This window comes from Crinia signifera, chromosome 5 (assembly GCF_055691185.1).
Source record: "Crinia signifera chromosome 5, ASM5569118v1, whole genome shotgun sequence".
In the NCBI taxonomy this organism is placed as follows: Eukaryota; Metazoa; Chordata; class Amphibia; order Anura; family Myobatrachidae; genus Crinia; species Crinia signifera.
The window spans coordinates 134,133,743-134,155,216 of record NC_139221.1 but is presented as its reverse complement, the minus strand read 5'-3'; the positions used below and the strand labels follow the sequence as shown (position 1 = coordinate 134,155,216).

Below are 21,474 nucleotides of genomic sequence, written 5' to 3'. Positions count from 1 at the left end.
CCGCAGCAGATAGAACCGGAAGTGACGCCAAGTGTTTTATCTAGACGGCAATGGGAGGCTTTTTCCGCCATCAGGTGTCTACTACTCCTTCTACCAACACCAATATTATTTTCAAGTACCTCAACCAGTCTGCAAAGTACCCCAGTTTGGGAACCAATGTGATCGGTTAAAGGTACGCAATTAGCTCATAGACAATGTCTAGGTAGACAGTCAATAGGTCGACATTCACAAAAAAGGTCTGTATGCATTAGTTCGACATTGACAACAAGATTGACATGGCAATGGTCGACACCAGTTTTTCAAGAGTTTTTCCATTTTTTGGGGTGACTCATGGTTTACCATCCACGTGAACTCTGACTGGGAATGGTAAAGTGTGCCGAGAGCGGCGATAACTGAACGAGGCACCTGCCTGAAAAATGGTGACGGCACTACACTAATTTGGGGTGCATGTGCTTAGGAGTCGATATTAACACCAAAAATACCCAGGAAAATTTGTCTTAACCTTTTCATGGGTCGACCTTTCGTCACTGTCAACTTACCACAGTTGAACGTCTGGCAATGCCGACCGAGTGCAACCCTTTGGTGTCGACCTATTGACTGTCTACTTAGACATGGTCTGTGGGCATATCCACATCCTATGGTTTAAAATCCATCGATATATAAAATCAACTCCACGCCAACGTCGATAGTGGGGCTATGAAAAGGTCGGGAAGACGCGTAACGCGTACCCTCGCAGGGCTCGCCACGCTTCGGGATTCTTTAGCAAATGTTACTAAAAAATTAACACTTTTCAGAAAATTAAGTTAAAAAACATAGGTTTAAAAAAAGAACATATGTATTTGCCTTTGTAAAAAGGACCATGGCACCTCGATGTAATAAGTCCCTGTATGTTGCACCCCACTCCTGTTAGTGGTGTTCCCTGGAGATGTCAACATCGGAATACTGACTGCATCCTGATCATATATACGCAGGGTGGGTTAGTGTTTGGCAGGGCAGGGGGGTAGGTGTAGGCTGTGGGTAGAGAGGTTTAGGGTCTTAAATTAGGCATTTAAATGGGGTATTAGGGATTAAAGTGTGGGGTGGGAAGGTTAGGCTAAGGGGGGAGGGAAATAGTATGTATACTTATCGCACCCATATTGGGATTTCAGTCACCTGGATGTATTCCCTTTAGACTACCACTTTCTCCACATTACTAGAAACATTATATATACACACACACACACGATATAACACACAATTACCTTGTTTTAATAACAGCACATAGTCTTAAAATACAACAATTACATCAGTACATAATACAATATCTCCCCTGTAAAACAGTGCAAACCTCAAGCACTAGAAAGACTCTGATCTAAATTAGACAGAAGATACAATACGTGTAAATGCATTGCATACACTTATGTAGCTTTCACATCACACTTTTAAAACGGTATATTGCCGTTTTTTTGCCTTTTAAAACGTTTAAGGCTGCAGTGTGAAAGTGTCATAGTTGAAATACCATTTAAAGTTAACTGGTATTTAAACACGTTTAAAAAGCAGAGTCCTACCCGTTTTAAAGCCAATTCAGAGCCGTTTCTTGTGCTGTCTGAATGGCACTGAAATGGTATTTAGTAAAAAATAAAGGTTAGAGCACTGTGATAGGCTGTCCCTTGTCTTGTGTCCCTTCCCTGAACCAGGAAATAAGCTGTGGGTAGAAACGTGTTCAGAGGTTAAACGGCTTGACTGGTGATGTGAATGGTACTTAAACTGTATTTTTAAATGGTAATCTGCTGCAATATGAACACTAGACCCGTTTAAAATACCATTTAAAATTACAGTTTTTCAAAACGTTTGAAAATGTTTTATGTGATGTGAAAGCTACATTACTTTAAATTGATCTGTTATTTACAACAAAATCAAAGACTGTTCAAGGCCATGGAAGAAGTAGGGATTATTCACATAACAGTTAACCACTATGTTTTGTGTATAATCCCCATTTCATTCCTGGCCTTGAACAGTCTTTGATTTGTTGTAAATAACAGAACAAATGAATATAGCCACATTCGCCGTAGTGAAGGCATCCTTGCATTTCTTAAAATGCTGTGTTAATATTGTTGATGGAAATTTATTTCAGTACTTGTATTAGACTAAAATGACAATGGAGATCCACTAGATAAGGATTAGAGATGGGTCGTTCGCGTACAAACCGGATCTTTTGAACGGATCCCATTCAAGACCGAATAAGCCGCCGATCCCAAAAAGGTGATCCGTTTCAGTTTACAATGCATTTTCCTGATCTCAGTGCTGCCACCTGTGGCAGCTGAGATGTACTACCTCTGTAGACTGAGTACAGTGCTGTGACTAGAAGTGATAGAAAGATTAGCTGCTGCTGCCAGGGATGGCCATCGGTGCAGACGCCATCAATGGTTGCCATCGATGGCGATTCTGCACCCAGCCATCGATAAGTGTTTTTACTCGGTCATGTATATTCCCGCTTTTTTTAAAAGTGAGCCGAGGATCCGCCTAAAAGATACCTAGCTTTTTACAGAGAGATCCGTCGGATCCCGGCTCAGCTTAATGAGCCGTTTTGCCCTCTAATAATGATTCAGAAAACAAGTAAAAAATAAAAAACAACTAAAATAAGACTTTAAATCAACTTAAGCTTTAAGTAAGCGACTTAGACCGTGTACACACCTATCGATATATATATATATATATATATATATATATGCAGATCAACCCATCTGCAGATATATCTATAAACAGAGCGGGAAGTGTGTTCTGCACACGATGCACCGATATATTTTTAGATATATAATCTGTGCTACACCACCAGCGTGATATGACTAAATATCATCTTTCATCGCTATACCACTGGACCACACTGGCTGACAGACCAGCAAAATATTGACAATATAACTGAACAGCCGATATATCGGATAGTGTGCACCAAGCAAAGCTTAATTGAAAATCTTTAAAAAAAATGTAACACAGTTCAGGTGATTCTGAGTTGGACACATTGTAGATGTAGGATTTTTTTCAGCATTATAATACAGGTCATAACAAAGAGAATGTTCTGATCTATTTCATATGAAGACTGTGTGCTACGTGGAAAAAAAATATCTATCAACTTACCTGCAATAAGCAGCGCTCCGTAAACACATATCCAATTAATCTATCTAAATGCATCAGGCACTTATGGTATCGGATATGATGGGTCAATACTGGCAACATCATTGCATGCTAGAAAGTAGAAAAAAGTACATTAAGCCACAGATCCTAAATTATAATAAATCAAGATAAAAACTTATCTTGGATACTAATCAATAATTGTATGTTACTGCTAAGTAGTGTGCATAGAACATCTCCAATTACTTCTGAAGTACACTACCGGTCAAGAGTTTGGGGTCACTTCAACTTCAATATGACCTTATTTTTAAAGAAAAGCACAGTTTTTTTCAATGAAGATAACAATAACTTAATCAGAAATACACTATATACAATGTTAATGTGGTAAATGACTACTAGCTGCAAATGTCTGGATTTTAAAGAAATCCCCCCCCCCCCCCCCCAAAAAAAAAATATATATATAAAAACTAAAAAGACCAGTTAAGCGCTAATTGTATTCGGGTGCACGCATGTCCAAATACAAAATATCGTACCATATGTGTTGAGTTTTAAAATAAATATTTATTGTTTAACTCTATCTAGGGTGGCCATCTAACATGAAAACCTGTATATCCACATAAAATACATGTGAAAATATTGGTTATAGTAGTAATAACCGTACTGATCGTAGAAACAATGTATATTGCCAATTCCAATGCATTTGATGTGGATATACAGGTTTTCATGTTAGTTGCCCACCTTAGATAGATAGAGTTAAGTTTTAAAATAAATATTTATTGTTTAACACATATGGTATCATATTTTGTATTTGGCCATGCGTGCACCAGAATACAATTAGCGTTTGACTGGTCTTTTTATTTTTTTTGTTTCTTTAATTTAAGATTCTCCATGAGAGTTCTGCAAATTGTTCTTTAGTTGTGTTAATTCTTCCTCTATTGTATGTACTTGATTAAATTATTTTTAGTTACCGCAGAGATCCTATATAAACACACACACACACACACACACACACACACACACACACAGTACACCTATACAGTGTGTATGTGTGTCTATGGGGGTAATTTTGGTTCACTCTTTCTGACAAATTCCTTCTTAGATGGACAAAACCATGTGCACTGCAGGTGGGGCAGATGTAACTTGTGCAGAGAGAATTAGATTTGGGTGGGGTTTTACTTCAAAGTGAGATCTATATTGCAGTGTAAAAATAAAGCAATCAGTATTTACTCTGCACAGAAACAAAATAACTCACCCAAATCTGATTATCTCTGCACCTGTTACATCTGCCCCCCCGGCAGTGCACATGGTTTTGTCCATCTAAAGGTGCATACTCACGGGGCAATATGATCGCTGGCAATATATTGCTAGCAATATATTGCTCAGCAATCATATTGCCCCGTGTTCCGTTTTCATCTGTGACCAAAGATGGTCAGAGGCAGGGGATGTCGCTGGTCGGAGGAGCATGCACCTCTGACCAGCGACCATTCAGGGGCTGAAAACGGGAGAGCGCACCCGGCGATTTATCGCTGGTGCACACTCCAATCACTGGCAATATGGTCGCTCAGCGACCATATTCCCAGCGATTTCAGCCCCTATCGCTGCCGTGTGTACACAGCATAAGAAGGATTTTGTCAGAAAGAGTGAAGTAGAGTAAGGCCCTATGTGCCCATGCCCTAGACTTACAGTTAGTGTTAGAAACCCACCAGTGACAAGGTCACTGGGTGCTGGTTGGTGGGGGCTGGTATTTTTTGGCCAAAAAGTATGGCAAGTATATTATCATAATTATTCTGATTAGCAGTGCTTGGTACTACAGAATGCGCATCAACAATATATTTCTCTTTCTTTGTAGAACTACAAGTCTCAGCGTGATAGCGCCTCATTAGATTGTAATCAGTGGGTAAAATGCAAGGTCCCGCTCCCCATATACTTAAAAAAAAAAAAAAAAAATTGTCAGCAGTGCTTCAGGTGTCCTTTAACGCTTTAATATATAGAGAGAGCAGTTTCATTGAATAATATTATAGGTTAATCTAAATATTATTGTACAATGATATTTTCAGTAGTTAATATTCATAAGAATGCCACTCATTTTGTTACTTAAGCCTTTGAGTGCCAACGTTGCTGCGAGCGATCCTCAAAATATCCACTAAAAAAATGCCAGCATCGCTCACAGCGACTGTACTTTTAGTATAAATAAATACAGATACCGCCTGTAATTAAATATTGCACCCAAAAGAACAGTCGCTGTGAGCGGCGCTGGCATTTGTAACTGATATTTTGAGGATCTCTCACAGCAACGTTGCTACTCAAAGGGTTTAATATAAAGGTTTGCTAGGCAATTTTCACACCTATTTTGACAAATTCCTTTGGCACTCAAAGGGTTAATATCTCAATCACACTGGCAATGTAATAATTCAACCCCATGTAAATGAAACCATAATAAAAATCCTTCCTGCTAAATATGATCTCTCTGTTACTAACAGAGGCCGCAGTGATATTTTTAGAGGAGCAAAGACGTTTTTTTTATAAGAGGTACATTTGTGAAACAAGTATAGCCTATGCTTCAGAACAAGAGCTAGATATGTAAAAATAGATATTATAGTCTGGATGCTTCCACTTTCATTCAACTAAGGTATATATTACAAAAGTACATCGGTTATAACAGCCGGTCGGTAGAAAAATCTTCTGCTCCACATCTCTACTGACCTACATCATTCCTGAACACAACTTCCTTATAAAGAACCATTATCACTCATTCATAATTTGGTTTAAAAGTAGAGATGAGCGGGTTTCTCGGATATCAAAGTGGGATCCTATTGGCTGTTACATGTTTTGGATAGCCAATTGTGATAATTTGGTGATAGGAACCGAGTAAATCCAAGTAAAACCAAAGCCACTCATCTACTTAAAAGTTCCAAAAGTTCACAAAAAGCTCATCACACACATAAGACAACTTACATTTGTTGCATTTATAACCATGCAGTATAACTGAAAAATATATATATGTACCCATATACTGTTAACAGAAATGATCACATATATACAGATCAAATTGTCCAGCTAGCAAAAGGAAAACAAATTCTAGAGACATTGACCCTTACTTACAAAGTGGAGGCTTTGGGTAAGACGCACTTCTGGCAGGCTGGAGGTAAGAACTTAAAAAACAGAACTCGCAGCCACTGTAAAGCCTTGGTGTTTACACTGGCCCATATTCAATGCGGCTGGCGGGGATCACACTAACCAGCGATCCTTGCTGTTTAACCCCCTAGCCGGCCCATCACCCTATTCTACATTCTGGGGGAATGTGACAGCGAGAATTCCCCCAAACAGCTAGGCTCGCGGCTCATGCAGGGAGCTCATTGCATTTAGCCGCGAGTCTAGCTGCTTCTGCGGCTGCATACGCCAATTCCCCCTTGCTCCAAAACCGGAGTGAGGGGGAATCGGCGTATGCAGTGGGGTCAGTTGAATACTGACAGCCCTGCTCGCTGTCACAGCTCACCCCCCGCATTGAATATACTCCAATGACTGCAAGTGTGCCCTTCCAAGTTTCATCTCCAACCAGCGGGAAGAGACAGCTTGCTTTGTAAATAAAGCTAATAATCAACAATAGGTTAAGATGCCGATTATATACATACTGTATATGTGACACATTTCCTGCATACATTTCCCTGGTATCAGGAATAAACATGTAGAGCTTGCAAAGGGAGAGCTGTTTGCACATAAAACTTATATTTCTACATGTAAGAAGATGCTTTAAACTCCCCCATAACTTTCACTACATTAGAAAACTAATCATGTCAATTTAAAATGAAGTTCAACAACAAAATTTGTATTAAAGTCCAAGCTCCGCTTTCTATGACTTGAAGTCATTACAGTAAGTATGGCATTGCTTCCGATTTCCATTCGCCCCATGCATATCTTTCCCAATTGCTGTATTCAGCGTCGATAAAAACCACCTAGCTTGGTTTCAGTGCAATCTAGTGTTGTTTGATAAAAACTGTGTGAAACCAACTTTGCATGCAGAGTAAAATCAAAATAATTAGCCGCCTAAACTAAAGCTGATTGGCATGAGTTTGAAATGACTGTACGGGGACAAAGGTATGAAATGGGTCTTTTTGTCAAAACTCTATGTGGCCTTTACTTATGGTTTTTTAACACTATTGTTCCATAATATTGTACATGACAAGAGTAACAAGCACCCAGTGCAGCTTATCGTACTCACTAAAATACATGCCACTGCAAAAGAAAAACAATGACTATAAATGAGAAAAGGAAAAGAAACCCTTGAGGTTTTGACTTATTAATATTAAATATAACAAAGCTCCTATGTTACCTGGCAGACATCCGAGCGAATGCCAGTTTTCCAAAAACCCTGGCTACTGAGTTCTACTGTTACTTCACGCCTCATTGTGTTCTTCTGTCGGATTTTTTGAAGAGCTTCCTAGTTAGATGAAGGGAAAATTGTTAGCTTCTGGAGAAAAAGCAATGACAACAGGCCATGTGTAGCAGATATCCTATCAAATTAATCTGTCTTAAAAACATAAAACCATCCTGAGCCAGACAGTCTAGCAGTTCTGCAGTGATACAGGCAAACCATGGACCCCTGCATTGTGCTAAAACATTTAGTACCTAGGCAATGTAAGATGACAGAAATTGTTGCAAATCTAATATTTAAGCATGGTGTAGACACAATAATAGCATAGACCAGGCATGTCCAAACTGTGGCCCTCCAGCTGTTGCGAAACTACACATCCCAACATGCCTTGCCATAGTTTTAGCATTCTGTAATAGCAACACTGTGTGGCAAGGTATGATGGGACTTGTAGTTTCACAACAGCTGGAGGGCCAGTTTGGACATGCCTGGCATAGACCATAAAGTGGACACTCCAAATGACTGAATACAAATACTTCTGCTAACGCCACAATGAACTGGATAATTAGTTAATGTACAACAATCCTTACATGTTACATAAAGATAGGCAAATCAAAAGTAAGCTTATATTCCTTTTACACAACCACAGTTCCTGGGTTATCGCCGGGTCAGGCCTCAGTGTAAATGTGTTAAAAATAACCCGGGTCCAAAGAACAGTCAATACAACAAAAAGTTGTGCAACAGGTATCAGTGGTGCTACAGATCATGTTAGTAATGCAGAACATAAATTAGTTAACAAGCATAACAATTTAGCTATTTATTGTGTCCCCAGTGAGAGTGCATCTATGCCTTTCTTTGTGAAAACATGGTTTTAAAGAACAATTATTTCCCGTGCAGTGAAGATTACACATTTGTGAGTAGTTTAAATGCAGTTTATTCAATTCACTTCTTTCATGTCCTTGTATTTATCTGAATCCACAGAATGAATATAAATAGAACGCATATAAAATAATGCTAATCACTAGGAATTACTCTTTATAAAGCATTACTGAGACTGGGCTGCATTTTTGTGAATGGTAAGAGAACAAAATGGCTGCCAGCACTATGTGATAACAGGCTACCAAAACAAAAAAAAAGTTCAAAATAAGTAAAAAAAAACATATTATCAAAATGTACATAACTGTCAAATGAGAACTGCCTTATTCATGCTTGTTCATGGTAGAGTGGGTCATCAGTAGTGTAACCAGGATATGATAACTTAGTGTGTCACTTCTAAAAAGGTGCAACAATTAACCCAGCATGCTTTGACTATTTACACAACAACAAAACGCGAATGGTGCCCATACACGCACCGATTTTGTGTGCTGTGCGTTTTGAACTTCAAGCTGCGATGCGATATAGGCACTTGAAGTGGATGCGATGTACTGTACTTTGCGGGTGCAATGTGATGCGATTTCAGCCTCTTTTTTTTATTTTTATTTTTATATTGTGTAGAATGACATTAAATGAAGTGTTGCTAAATAAAAATAAAAAAAATGTTTTGGAGGGTCAAAATATAAATAAATGACTGGGTGTTTTTATTATTATTCTTTTCTATTATTCAAAGATAATAAAACAACAATTTTTAAATGACAAATGACAGCGCACATATATTATACTACAGGATAGTATTATTTCCCGAATTTCAATCAAAATTAGAAGCTTTTGGACATAAAACCGTGCATGCTGAAAGCTAAAAGTAATTCAAAAAGGCTAACACATTTTGTTTTAAATATCTTTCCGCATGAAATCTGTTTTAAGTAAGTTGCAAACTATTCCTTAGGGTTTTACCTGACAGCACTGGATATCATGCTGAACGGAGACTAAACTGTGCCTCATTAATTGTTCTCTGTGGATAAAAATAAAGCTTACCTCCCTCTGGACCAATTTCTGCTTATCAGCTTGTTTGACTTTGGGGCTATTAGCCAGTAGATGGCGTAGCTTTACGTAACTTTTCCATAGCTTCTGGTACCTGCAGGAACGTAAATAAACGGTCAAAGAAGGTAACGGATACTAAAGTCAAGAGTGGGTTTGTTCCCAGAGACTGCAGCAACCGTGTAAAGTGTTTTTCTATGACTCTCAAGCATCAACCTCATTCCATTGAAGGTCAAGGAAATGTTTAGTATGACAACAGAAAAGCTTTCACATAGCTCTTTATTGTGTGCTACCATTTTTATTTCTGCCACTGACGCGGACTTACCCTGTTAGAAATAAAATGGAACACATTACAGAAAAGCAGCGCGGTCTATTTGTTCAGAAGTACTGCAAAGGAAATGACACCCTATTGTATTCCTATCTTCCCTAGAGACAAGCTATTTTCTTTATGCACCTCTACAAATGTATACCATAAATGACATGAGGATGCGGTCATTAGGTTTGACACATGGAAAGGGACTATATGGTCAATGTCGACATGAGTTTTTCATGGATTTCATTCAAAAAACGGCGTTTTCACACTTTACTATCAAAGTGGGCATAGACTGAGAATATATTAGTGTGCCGCACACTCTCCATGTTGACTTAAGTCGACAGACACCAAAAAAAACAAAAACCTCATGCCAACCTGTTTCAGGTCATCATGTGTCGACCTAGTGACTGTCGACCTATAGTGGTTGAACTATGTTCTGTCGACCCATACCCATGACATGAATAGAGCCTCTTTTGAAAATGTTAAACAAATAAACATACTGTAGGACCTTATTCTGGTTCACAAGCAGCGCTGCAAAGATCTTCATTCCCCCACGTGTTCCAGGTACGGCTGCAAACAGATGTTTTGCATAAACACAATTCGCCGCCAACCATAGAGTGATGATACACGCAAAGCAAAGTTACTCTCAGGTGCCTTTGTTTCCCGTGTGCCCTGTACGGAAACAGGATGGGCAGCTGCCCGCCCTGGCACCCACGTCATCGGGGCATTACCATGAGAACGCCCTGTGTTTTCATGGGAACACCCATGAAACGCTGGGCATTCCCATGGGCACATCACCTGGCCCGCCGGCCCAGGCCTGCACGGTCGTGTGTGAGCGAACTGTGAAAAATCTATTTGCTGTGGTCGTTCGCACACAACTTATGCACAGAAATGCGCATGCGCAGAAGAAAAACATTGGACCCCCATACAAATGCGAGTGGGACCGATCAGACCAGAATAACCTCCATTAGCTGTCTCCACATGGAATTCTCTAAAACAGCTCTGTAGGACATTGAGAGAGAGGGGTGCTCCTGGTTTAGCAATAAGCCTTCTACTGATATAATTTTTTCTATTTCAATATAAAAAAAATGAAAAATAGTTACTTACAGTAGTTAAATATTTGTGTTTGTGGTATTTAAAGCATGCGAGTAAGTGTTCTGTTTCTGTGGGTTTAATGTTCTGGAATGCAGGCATACTGTACTCACCTGGCTAATGGACAGGGAGATAAGTCTAAGTGGAGGTATTTTTGACAATTTTATACAAACCAGGGTCCAGCAAAGCCAATTAAGCTAAACATTGTCAGTATTGAGAAACACTAACGTCTGTGGATATACTAGAGATAAGTAATCATTGCTTATACCAAAACTGCAACTATATTCCTTGCCTGAAATTCCTCTTGCCAAAAGCTTACTCCCGTCTAACATGGCCATTTATCTTTATTTTGCTGAATTACAGCGTGTAAATATAATACTGCCCTAACCTGCGCTTTATATTTTACAGAAAGAAAAAAAAATCCCTGCTGTTAACTAGCCATGGATAATTAGGCTCTTGTCTTTCAAAGGTTTCAATAAACAATTAGTAGAACATCATGAATCTTCATTATACACTTTATTGAAACGAAGACAGTGACAAATATATGAAAACAGGAGTTCAATGTATGTAATCAGTATAAATAGCAATGTTTTCTTTACATTCAGGATGCAGGAATAAAAGGGACATCACACTTTTTTCCCCTCAGTATTTGCACACAATCTACGCACTACAGGCTGGGTCTCCAGTGCTTGGGATCAGAAGAGTTTTACTTTATTTTGGAATATTTGCATTCCATAATGAGATATCTTGGGGATTGGACCCAAGTGTAAACGCAGAATGCATTTGTTTAAATTACCTATAGCCTGAAGGTCGTTTTATATAATATTTTTGTGTCTGAAAAAAAGTTTGTGTACACTGAAACATCAGAAAGCAAAAAAAGGTATCACTATCTCAGTCACACTCAGAAAAGTTTTGGATTTAAAAATATGAAAAACAGAGTAGGACTTGCAGTGAAATATCTGAAACACTATCATTTAGCATTCTAAACCTGGTAACTGCAATCATATCAGAGTTCATCAGCACATGGTGTTTGGTTCTAGATTATATATGTTGCTACCATAATGCATAAAAAAAAAAGAACGGTACTCTTTACCTAGCACGGCGCCCACGATCTTGATCGTGGGCATCGTGAGGTAAAAAATCGTGTCGGTCGCGTCGTATGCGGGCTAAACATGCCCGCACGCGACGCGATGCTCACGATTTCCCATTGAAACCCATGTTAAACATGGACATCGTGTCGGTCGCGTCGCGGCCGGCTATAAATGTGCACACGATGGCCCCGACGCGATGCCCACGATTTGCCATAGGAATTAATGTTAAAAGACCCGATGGACACGATTTTAATGTTAAATGGCTCAATGGACCCGATTTTAGCATAGGAAACAATGTTAAATGGGCCTTAGAGCCCAAATAATTACCCTGAACTCTGAAATGGCCCCCCCAATTTTGTACGCCACCCCACGATTAACGTGAACCCGAAGCGTGGCGAGCGCAGCGAGCCCGCGAGGGGCGGCGGTACGCGTCCTCCGACCTTTTCATACCCCCACTATCCACGTCGGCGTGGAGTTGAGAATAGAATAGTGTGGCGAGCGCAGCGAGCCACCGAGCCCGAAGCGTGGCGAGCGCAGCGAGCCCCGCGAGGGGACGCGGATACCTTCACAGGTAAACGTGTCCCCTCGCGGGCTTCACAGGTGTCCGCGTCGCCACGGACACCTGTGAAGCCCGCGAGGGGACGCGTCTAGCTGTGAAGGTATCCGCGTCCCCTCGCTGCGCTCGCCACGCTTCGGGCTCGGTGGCTCGCTACGCTCGCCACACTATTCTATTCTCAACTCCACGCCGACGTGGATAGTGGGGGTATGAAAAGGTCGGAGGACGCGTACCGCCGCCCCTCGCGGGCTCGCTGCGCTCGCCACGCTTCGGGTTCACGTTGATCGTGGGGTGGCGTAAAAAATTGGGGGGGCCATTTCTGAGTTCAGGGTAAGTATTTGGGCTCTAAAGCCCATTTAACATTGTTTCCTATGCTAAAATCGGGTCCATTGAGCCATTTAACATTAAAATCGTGTCCATCGGGTCTTTTAACATTAATTCCTAAGGCAAATCGTGGGCATCGCGTCGCGGCGCGGCCATCGTGTGCACATTTATGGCCGGCTGCGACGCGACCGACGCGATTTCCATGTTTAACATGGGTTTCAATGGGAAATCGTGAGCATCGCGTCGGTCGCGTCGCGGGCACACATAAATGTACCCGCGATGCCCGCGATGGGCGCCGTGTTAGGTAAAGAGTACCAAAAGAACTAATGTTTCAAGAGTTGCACAGGATCTGGCAGCTCACTGGCATTTTGCGCTGCTGGCATATTGAGGCTAGATGAATGAAGAGGCACATTTAGCACCTTAATATTCACATCTCAGTAAGTGTACTGTACATCACAGAGTAGGTGCAGTTTGATTGGCAGGAAGCTGGCATTTAGGGGCAGAAATATTGGGTGACATTTTCTAAGATGTGAAATACACTTCACAGGTCATGTTGCTATGGGCAACCAATCAGAATATACTTCTTATTTATTGACCACCCTCTAGAAGATAGTAGATAGGATGTGATTGGTTGCCCATAGCAACATGACCTGTGAAGTGTATTTCACAACTTAGTAAATTTCACACATTACGTTTTCTAGGTGTGTTTGTGAAAATGCAGGTGTATTGAGGCTCTTTTCAGGTGGGTCTTTGACGTCAGTAATGACCGCTTCAAGTCTGCTTCTTGTGCTGATTAGTGTAAGCCCTAGACTGGCCAAATGGAAACAAAAAACTGTTTGATGCAAATGGATCTGTGAATACATCACTATTTGCAGTGCATTAATAATTTTGCAATGGGCATTCTTTCTTTCTTGTCTGGGCAGGTATATTGTTTTACTAGTAAAGAGCACCTTCCGTGGCACCGGCATCAAATTTAGCAGATAGTCACAGAAAAAAATCCTGTCTACTGTACATCTAGGGTTACCAACTCATCCCTCTAATTCGGGACACATATTAATTACAGGTTCTGTGGCTGGCTTTCACCTGGTTTTAAACTGCCACACCTCAAGATTCCATTTCACCTGGTTTTAAACTGCCACAGAACCTGTGTAATTAATTTGTGTCCCGGATTAAAGGGATGAGTTGGTAACCCTATGTACATCACAACACAATGTGCCATGGTACCATTGACATGTGTATTAGATCAACCATGTCCCTAACAACAAATTATCAGTACTGCCATTGTAGGCTGTGAAGCGCACAAATGGTTTTACCTTCAGGTAAGTGTAGTTGGTTAACTAGTTATTTCAATGCACACTCACTTTCTCTTCCTACACTCTTAGTAAAAACTGTATTTACTGCAAAACGTAACCACAGAAGCTGCAATCCTAAAATACAGAATGATATGTGAGACAGACACATAATCACATTTAATACTGAAGCAAGGCATGCTGTTCGCAGCACGTTAAAAGGATGAATCCATATTGATTTGTTACAGTATATACACAATAATCAAAAAGGAAAAAAATCACATTGATCAGTTTGTATGTCCTGGCACACAAACATTGTAGCAATGAAATACATCAATATTTTCTGTGATAATGGGGATTTTTGTAAGAACTTACCATTCGAACCCCTTTCTCTGAGTCCATCCTGGTGACACAGCTGACCTTGGGATGTAGGAGGGTCTGCAGGACCCAAGGCACCTATGCTGAAGTCTTTGGATGCAGGCTCCTCCCTTCTGCATCCCATCATGCCTCAGTTCAACTTCTAAAGCACACTAGGATACATAACTCAGTACAATGCCTGAACATCTTACATGCACAATCATATAACCATATCATGAGAAATCACATGAACGGTATAACTTACAGTACTAAGTGTAAGGGAGGGATCGCTGTGTCACCAGGATGGACTCAGAGAAAGGGGTTTGAATGGTAAGTTCTTACAAAAATCCCCTTTTCTCTTTCGTCCATCTGGGTGACACTGGTAACCTTGGGACGTTCACGAGCCGGTCCGTTGGGAGGGTACGCTCAGACTTACAGTTCTCATAACTGCTTGTCCAAATGAAGCGTCCTCCGAGATGAACTCATGAAATCTGTAAAATTTGGAAAAGGTATGAACAGAGGACTAAGTGGCAGCCCGGCACAACTGCTCCGCTGTAGCCCCATAACGCACAGCCCAAGAGGAAGCAACTGACCTGGTGGTATGAGCATTGATCCGTGAAGGAATAGGTCTACCTACCTTGGTGTAGCATGCCAACCTATCTTATGCACATCATACAGAACTAACAGCAAATCAGTTTTGCGTATGTCCTTTACTCTTTCAACGTATATCCGCAAGGAGCGAACATACAATTTTCTTAATTTGTCCCTATTTCTAGCCCCTTTGGGCGGGGAAAACACCGGGAGCACAATCTCCTGGTTTAAATGAAAAGAAGATACTACCTTGGGTAGAAACTTAGGTACTGTTCGAAGCACAGCCCTATCTTCATGAATAATCAAAAACAGAGACCTGCAGAACAAGGCTCCCAACTCCGAAACACGCCTAGCCGAAGCAATGGCTAACAAAAAAGCAAGTTTCCACTAAACAAATTCAAGGTCAGCCGACCTTAATGGTTCAAAAGGAGGATTCTGTAAAACTGACAACACCAAAGACAAATCCCAAGGCGCCACAGGCTGCCTATATGGGGGTTTAAGTGTCGTCACACCCTGTAAAAAGGTCTGAACTTCAGGGATTAGAGAAACTCTTACCTTTAAAAACTCTTACAGATTGCAGGCTCAGCCCGGTCAAACAGTCTAGACACCTTGAACCTAGAGGTGTGTACCCTTTGACATTCACACCACCTGATATAAATCTTCCAGACCCAATGGTAAATTGCAGCTGACACAGGTTTGCGAGCCCTTAGCACAGTCTGGATAACTGCATCTGAAAACCCCTTCTTCAATAGGGAGGTTTCAAAAGCCAGGCCGTCAAATTGACACGAGGTAGGTCCAGGTGTAGAAATGGTCCTTGTCTTAGCAAATCCGGCCAAAGAGGTAGATGCCAAGAGTCCATCGACAACCTCAGTATGTCTGAATACCAGGACCACCTGGGCCAATCCGGTGCAATCAGAATAGCTTGTACCTTCTGAGACCTTACTCTCTTCAACACCCACGGAATCATTGGCAATGGGGGGGGGGGGGGGGGAGGCACAAAGACCAGATGGAACTACCATGGAACTGTCATGGCATCCAATGCCCAAGCGGCGGATCTCTGGTCCGAGAACAAAACCTGACCCTGACAGTTGTTCCTGGATGCCATTAAATCCATTTCTGGGAGCCCCCAGCGATCCACAATCTCCTGAAAAATTTCCGGATGGAGTGCCCACTCTCCCTCCAGCAGATTGGCCCTGCTGAGGAAATCCGCTTGTACATTCCAGATCCCCGGAATGAACACCACTAACAGGGCAAAGATGTTTACTTCTGCCCACCTGAAAATCCATGAGACTTCCTGCATCACCATCTTGCTGCGAGTCCTGCCTTGATGGTTCAAGTAAGCCCCAGTCATGGCATTGTCCGACTGTACACGCACAGGAGATCCCCTAAGAAGATCCTCTGCCTGCAGAAGAGTATTCCAAACCGCCCGGATCTCCAATATGTTGATAGGCAGCCTAGATTCTTCCTTGGACCACAGACCTTGCAACCTTAGGTGAAGAGCTACTACCCCCCAGCCCCTAAGACTGACATCGGTTGTGATAACCAGCCAATCGCACAAGCAGAGAGAACGCCCCAGCTGCAGAGTCTCCAAGTCCATCCACCAGATCAGGGACTCCCTTGTCTCTTGAGACAGCAACAACCGTTCCTGTTTCATGGTCTTTGCATTCCCTGACCAACATACTAGAATATTCCACTGAAAAATCCTCAAGTGAAACCTCGCAAACTGCAGCATCTCGAATGTTGCCACCATCTTGCCTAACAACTTCATTCCCTGCCAAACTGTCGGGCTTGGAGACCGCAAGATCTGTAGCACCAGCTGCCGGATGTCCACTGCCTTGGATTCTGGAAGAAATACCCAATGTAAATGAGTATCCAAAATCACCCCCAGAAACTGCAGTCTCTGCGTGGGTATCAAATGAGACTTGGGAAGGTTTAAAACCCAGCCCTGCTCTTGTAAAAACTGAGTCGCAATGTTTAAATGTTCCTGGAGTTTCTCCACTGACTCCACCTTGAACAGGAGGTCGTCCAGCTAAGGGATAACAACTATCTCTTTCAGTCTGAGCATTGCTGCCATGACAGCCATAACTTTTATAAAGGCCCTGGGCGCCGTGGCCAGACCAAAAGGCAGAGCCTGAAACTTTAAATGCGTCTCTCCTATTGCAAAATGTAGTGAGGACTGATGTTCCTTGCATATAGGGCCTTATTCTAGTTCACTCTGTCAAAATCCTTCCTAGATGGACAAAACCATGTGCACTGCAGGGGGGGGGGGAGGTGTAAAATGTGCAGAGAGAATTAGATTTAGGTGGAGTTTTACTTCAAAGTGAGATCTATATTGCAGTGTAAAAATAAAGCAGTCAGTATTTACCCTGCACAGAAACAAAATAACTCACCCAAATCTAATTCTCTCTGCACATGTTACATCTGCAGTGCACATGGTTTTGTCCATCTAAGAAGGATTTTGTCAGAAAGAGTAAACTAGAATAAGGCCCATAGGCACATGCAGATAAGCATCTTGAATATCCACTGATGCTAGAAATTCCCCCGGCACTATGCTTAATAGCACTGACCGTAGGGATTCCATGCGAAAATGATCCACCCATAGATGCAGGTTCAAGACTAAGTTTAGAATGGGTCTGAAAGAACTGTCTGTTTTGGAGACCAAAAAATAATTGAATGAAATCCTTTCTTCCTTTCCTTCTGAGGTACCGGGACCACTACCCCTTTGTCTATGAGAGACGATGCTGCCCCCAAAAGAGCAGTCCGCAAACAAGCCTTCCATGGCAAAGGGGTAGGAAGAAATCTTCTTGGGGGTAACCCCTGAAGATTTATCTGGTAACTCCTGGAAACAAAAGTAATAAACCCAAGGATCCATTGTGGGATTTTTTCACCTGTCCGGAAACTGCAGGAGGCGACCCCCCACTCTGCATGACGGACGGAGACTCCCCGTTCTAGCCTCAGAGGACTTATCCTCTGCTTTGGACACAAGTTTCTTAGTAAAGGCCCCTAACCGGGATTTGGGGGCCCTCCCTTTACTGTCTCGGAACCTATCTCTTCCCGCCTGTCCTCTGTTGGACGCTCCGCCCTGAAAGGAGGAGCGAAAGAGGGCTTAACAGCTCCAAATTTAGATCCTGATGTCTTAGATGTAGTGGGAAGAAAAGTACTCTTCCCTCCTGTAGCCTGTTTTATAATGGATTAAAGCTCTGACCCAAAAAGCAACTCTCCTTTAAAAGCCAAAGCCTCAAGCGACTTTTTAGATTCGCTGTCTGCTTCCCAGTGTAAAAGCCTCTGAAATCAGGCTGGAGCTGACTTCCTAATGCTTCAGCCCACTTAATCATTGCCTTGGAAACCCAGGCAGAGGCAATAATAGGACAAAGTGTGAAACCCACTTCTTCAAAGACCGCCTTAAGGCATTCTTCTACTTTTTTTTCCCACTGGATCCTTAAAGGCAGCACCACCCTGAACAAGCAAAGCCGTGGCCTTGGACAATCTAGCTACAGGTGCATCTGCCAAAGGAAACTTTACCCATGCCTGTTCCTCAGGCATGGGGTACATATTAGCAAACCTCTTAGACATAATTATTTTTTTGTCAGGAGCCTTCCATGCTTCTCTCAGCAAGGAAACCATACCCTCATCCGAGGGAAAAGTCACAGAATCTCTGTGACTTTTCTTAAACACACAGTGTGCCGTCACATTGTCTTCCTCAGACAAATTTAATGTCTGTTTTACAGCAAGTATCAAATCCTCAATACCTGGGACAGAAGCTTCAGCCTCTTCCCTCTGTTCCCTGCACAAATACTCCTCACACACACCCTCTTCCTCAGAATCCAAATTCAAAAGTGGGGGTGTAGAAACTGGGTGTCTAGGAGAAATAATCTCAGAGGACTTGGCAAACTGTTCCATAAAATAATTCATCTTATGAACCCCTTGTGCAGTGTCCTGCATGACCTGCAATAATACAGGATCCCCCTGAGATGGGGTAATGGAGCCCATAGAAGTTTGTGAGGAAGAAATATGGCCAGGAGACTTCACTAAGTTATCTCTCTGCCTGTTTAATGCCTCCACCGAGGCATTCGTGAATCTACCCAATGCAGCAGCCCACACAGGTTCAGACTGCTCAGACCTCTGGGCTTGCGCTCCACTGGGTACAGACTCACATGAGGGGCACAAATCCCCTTGATCCATCTGTTCACATGTTAATTTGACCCCACAAAACTTGCAGTTAAGTAAGATGGCACGCGCTCCCTCCTCCAAGGCAGCAGCATTACACCATTCAGTCATGTCTTATACACAGTGCACAATGTCAGGCAAAGCACAGAATCATGTAAAAGTCTACTTATCGGTCTGTTTTTTTGCTGCCAGTGACCCTCACCGATCAGCCGGGGAAGCGCTGCCCAGGAGAAACTTCACTCTTTGTACTTTAGCTCCGCAGCTTGGAGAGATAAATGGCGCTAGCACACATAGCAGGAAGAGACCAAGTCTCTGCTTCAGTGGGAAAGTACAGCCGTTTGGCACCTTTCCCCCTTTAGACACTCCCACAAGTGTTTCTCCTCACTTCCAGTACCTCCCCTTCTCTCTGGGACCACTTGGAGTGGTCCAGCAACGCTGGACTCCTGTAATAGATTTCACCTCCCCCAGTGGGATTTCATTCTATAAGTCCTTCCAAGATGGCGGCCACCATCGCAGGGGGTCTGTCCCCCACGATCCCCCCCTAAGCAGGGAGCCGGTTCTGGACACCCCCAGAGGCCAGGAAAACCTCACAGAGCCTGAGGTTAAGCGCTGTGCAGAAGGAGCAGACTGCTTCCCTCTGCACACAGAGTGCTGACAGGACGTGCTTCTGTCAGCCTCTGATGCGCTCTCAGTGTGTGCAAACTTCTTGTCAGAAGTAACACACTGGAAAAAAAACCTGCACTAACTAGTGAATTAATAAAACAATAAATCCCTAGCTACTCTATCTTTAAAAAATCCAAAGAAAAAAAATCTCTGGTAATACAGAGGGAAGGGTACTTATGTAGTATCTGGACGCCCGATTAAAAAAATCGGGTCCATCGCATCACATCGCATGCGACCAAATCGCATGCGATGCGATGGACCCGATTTTTCCATAGGATTCAATGTTAAAATGGACTGAGTCCATTTTAACATAGGATTCTATGGGAAAAAGGGTCCTTTTCATTTCCCCACTATCCAACTACGCATGGAGTTGGATATAAACCTGTGGCGAGCGTAGCGAGCCTCCGAGCCCGAAGCATGGCGAGCGCAGCGAGCCCCGCGAGGGGATGCGGAATACTTTTTAACGAATGCGCGTCCCCTCGCCACGCTTCGGGCTCGGTGGCTCGCTACGCTCACCACAGGTTTATATCCAACTCCATGCGTAGTTGGATAGTGGGGAAATGAAAAGGACCCTTTTTCCCATAGAATCCTATGGAAAATCGGGTCCATCGCATCGCATCGCATGCGATTTGGTCGGATGCGATAATCAGGCGTCCAGATACTACATAAGTACCGAGGGAAGACTTCCGAATTTGGACCCTATACCTAGAGGATCGATATCCCTGGGGAATATAATTCTTATTGCTACCAAAGATGACCCAGTATGATATGCGGGACTGGTAATGTTTTATGCCTTGCTAAAATGAGATTCTTATGCCTATAGATCCGAGCCATACCTCCAGCCTCCTACCAGCAATCTGTTCAGAATAAGCCTCTATATGTTATATGTTGTGTCCTGCATGTCTTTGTTAATTACTGTATTTGAAGTGCACTTCCTATTTGTATGTCATTATTTTTAAAATAAATTGTGCTATTGTAGCAATTTATGTATTCATTACCATTTTTATTAGAATGAGCACGGCTGCGCCCTTTGATAAGTGCATGCAATTTAGGTTGCATGCCTCCCCCCCCCTTTTTTTTTTTTCCTTGTCTAATTTAGAGTGAGGTTCACAGTCTCTAATAAGGAGAGGCAGTTGTGCCCAGATATTGGGTGTCCTTGTTGTTGTTTCTTCTAAAAATGAAAGAATACACAGTATAGAACCAGTGCTTCTAGTAACCCCAGGTTACAAAACTTCCAAGAAGTCGATCAGCATAGGACCCACTCCTGTGAGCACCTAAAACAAGGCATGATGGGATGCAGAAGGGAGGAGCCTGCATCCAAAGACTTCAGCATAGGTTCCTTGGCTCCTGTGGACCCTCCTACGTCCCAAAGTAAGCGGTGTCACCAGGATGGACGAAAGAGAAACAATGTCATTAATATTAAGTGATATAATGCATGTGCTTCCATGTATTCAACTAAAATGTTCACCACTAAAAGACTAATGTAGAAGTCAGCAGAATATGAGAGCAGCATCATTTTATTGTACTGAATATACAAAAAGTTGAAAATTACCACAAATGGTGGAAAAGATGCAGATGGGGAAAAAAAGCAGAGATTTACGCTGTCAATTATTTCCTTAAATAGAGGATATGCACGCGCG

The 21,474-nt window shown here is 42.3% G+C and overlaps 1 protein-coding gene across 1 annotated transcript in view; it reads right to left on the bottom strand.

Annotated features, from left to right (window-relative positions):
- Positions 1-21,474, bottom strand: part of DROSHA (drosha ribonuclease III) — a 221,674-nt gene that overhangs the window by 116,455 nt on the left and 83,745 nt on the right. The window contains exons 15-17 of the mRNA XM_083188077.1: positions 9,389-9,488; positions 7,439-7,546; positions 3,115-3,222 (exon numbers count right to left, since the gene is read on the bottom strand). Of these exons, the coding sequence (XP_083044203.1) occupies positions 3,115-3,222; positions 7,439-7,546; positions 9,389-9,488 (316 nt within the window). The remainder of the gene's footprint in view (positions 1-3,114; positions 3,223-7,438; positions 7,547-9,388; positions 9,489-21,474) is intronic.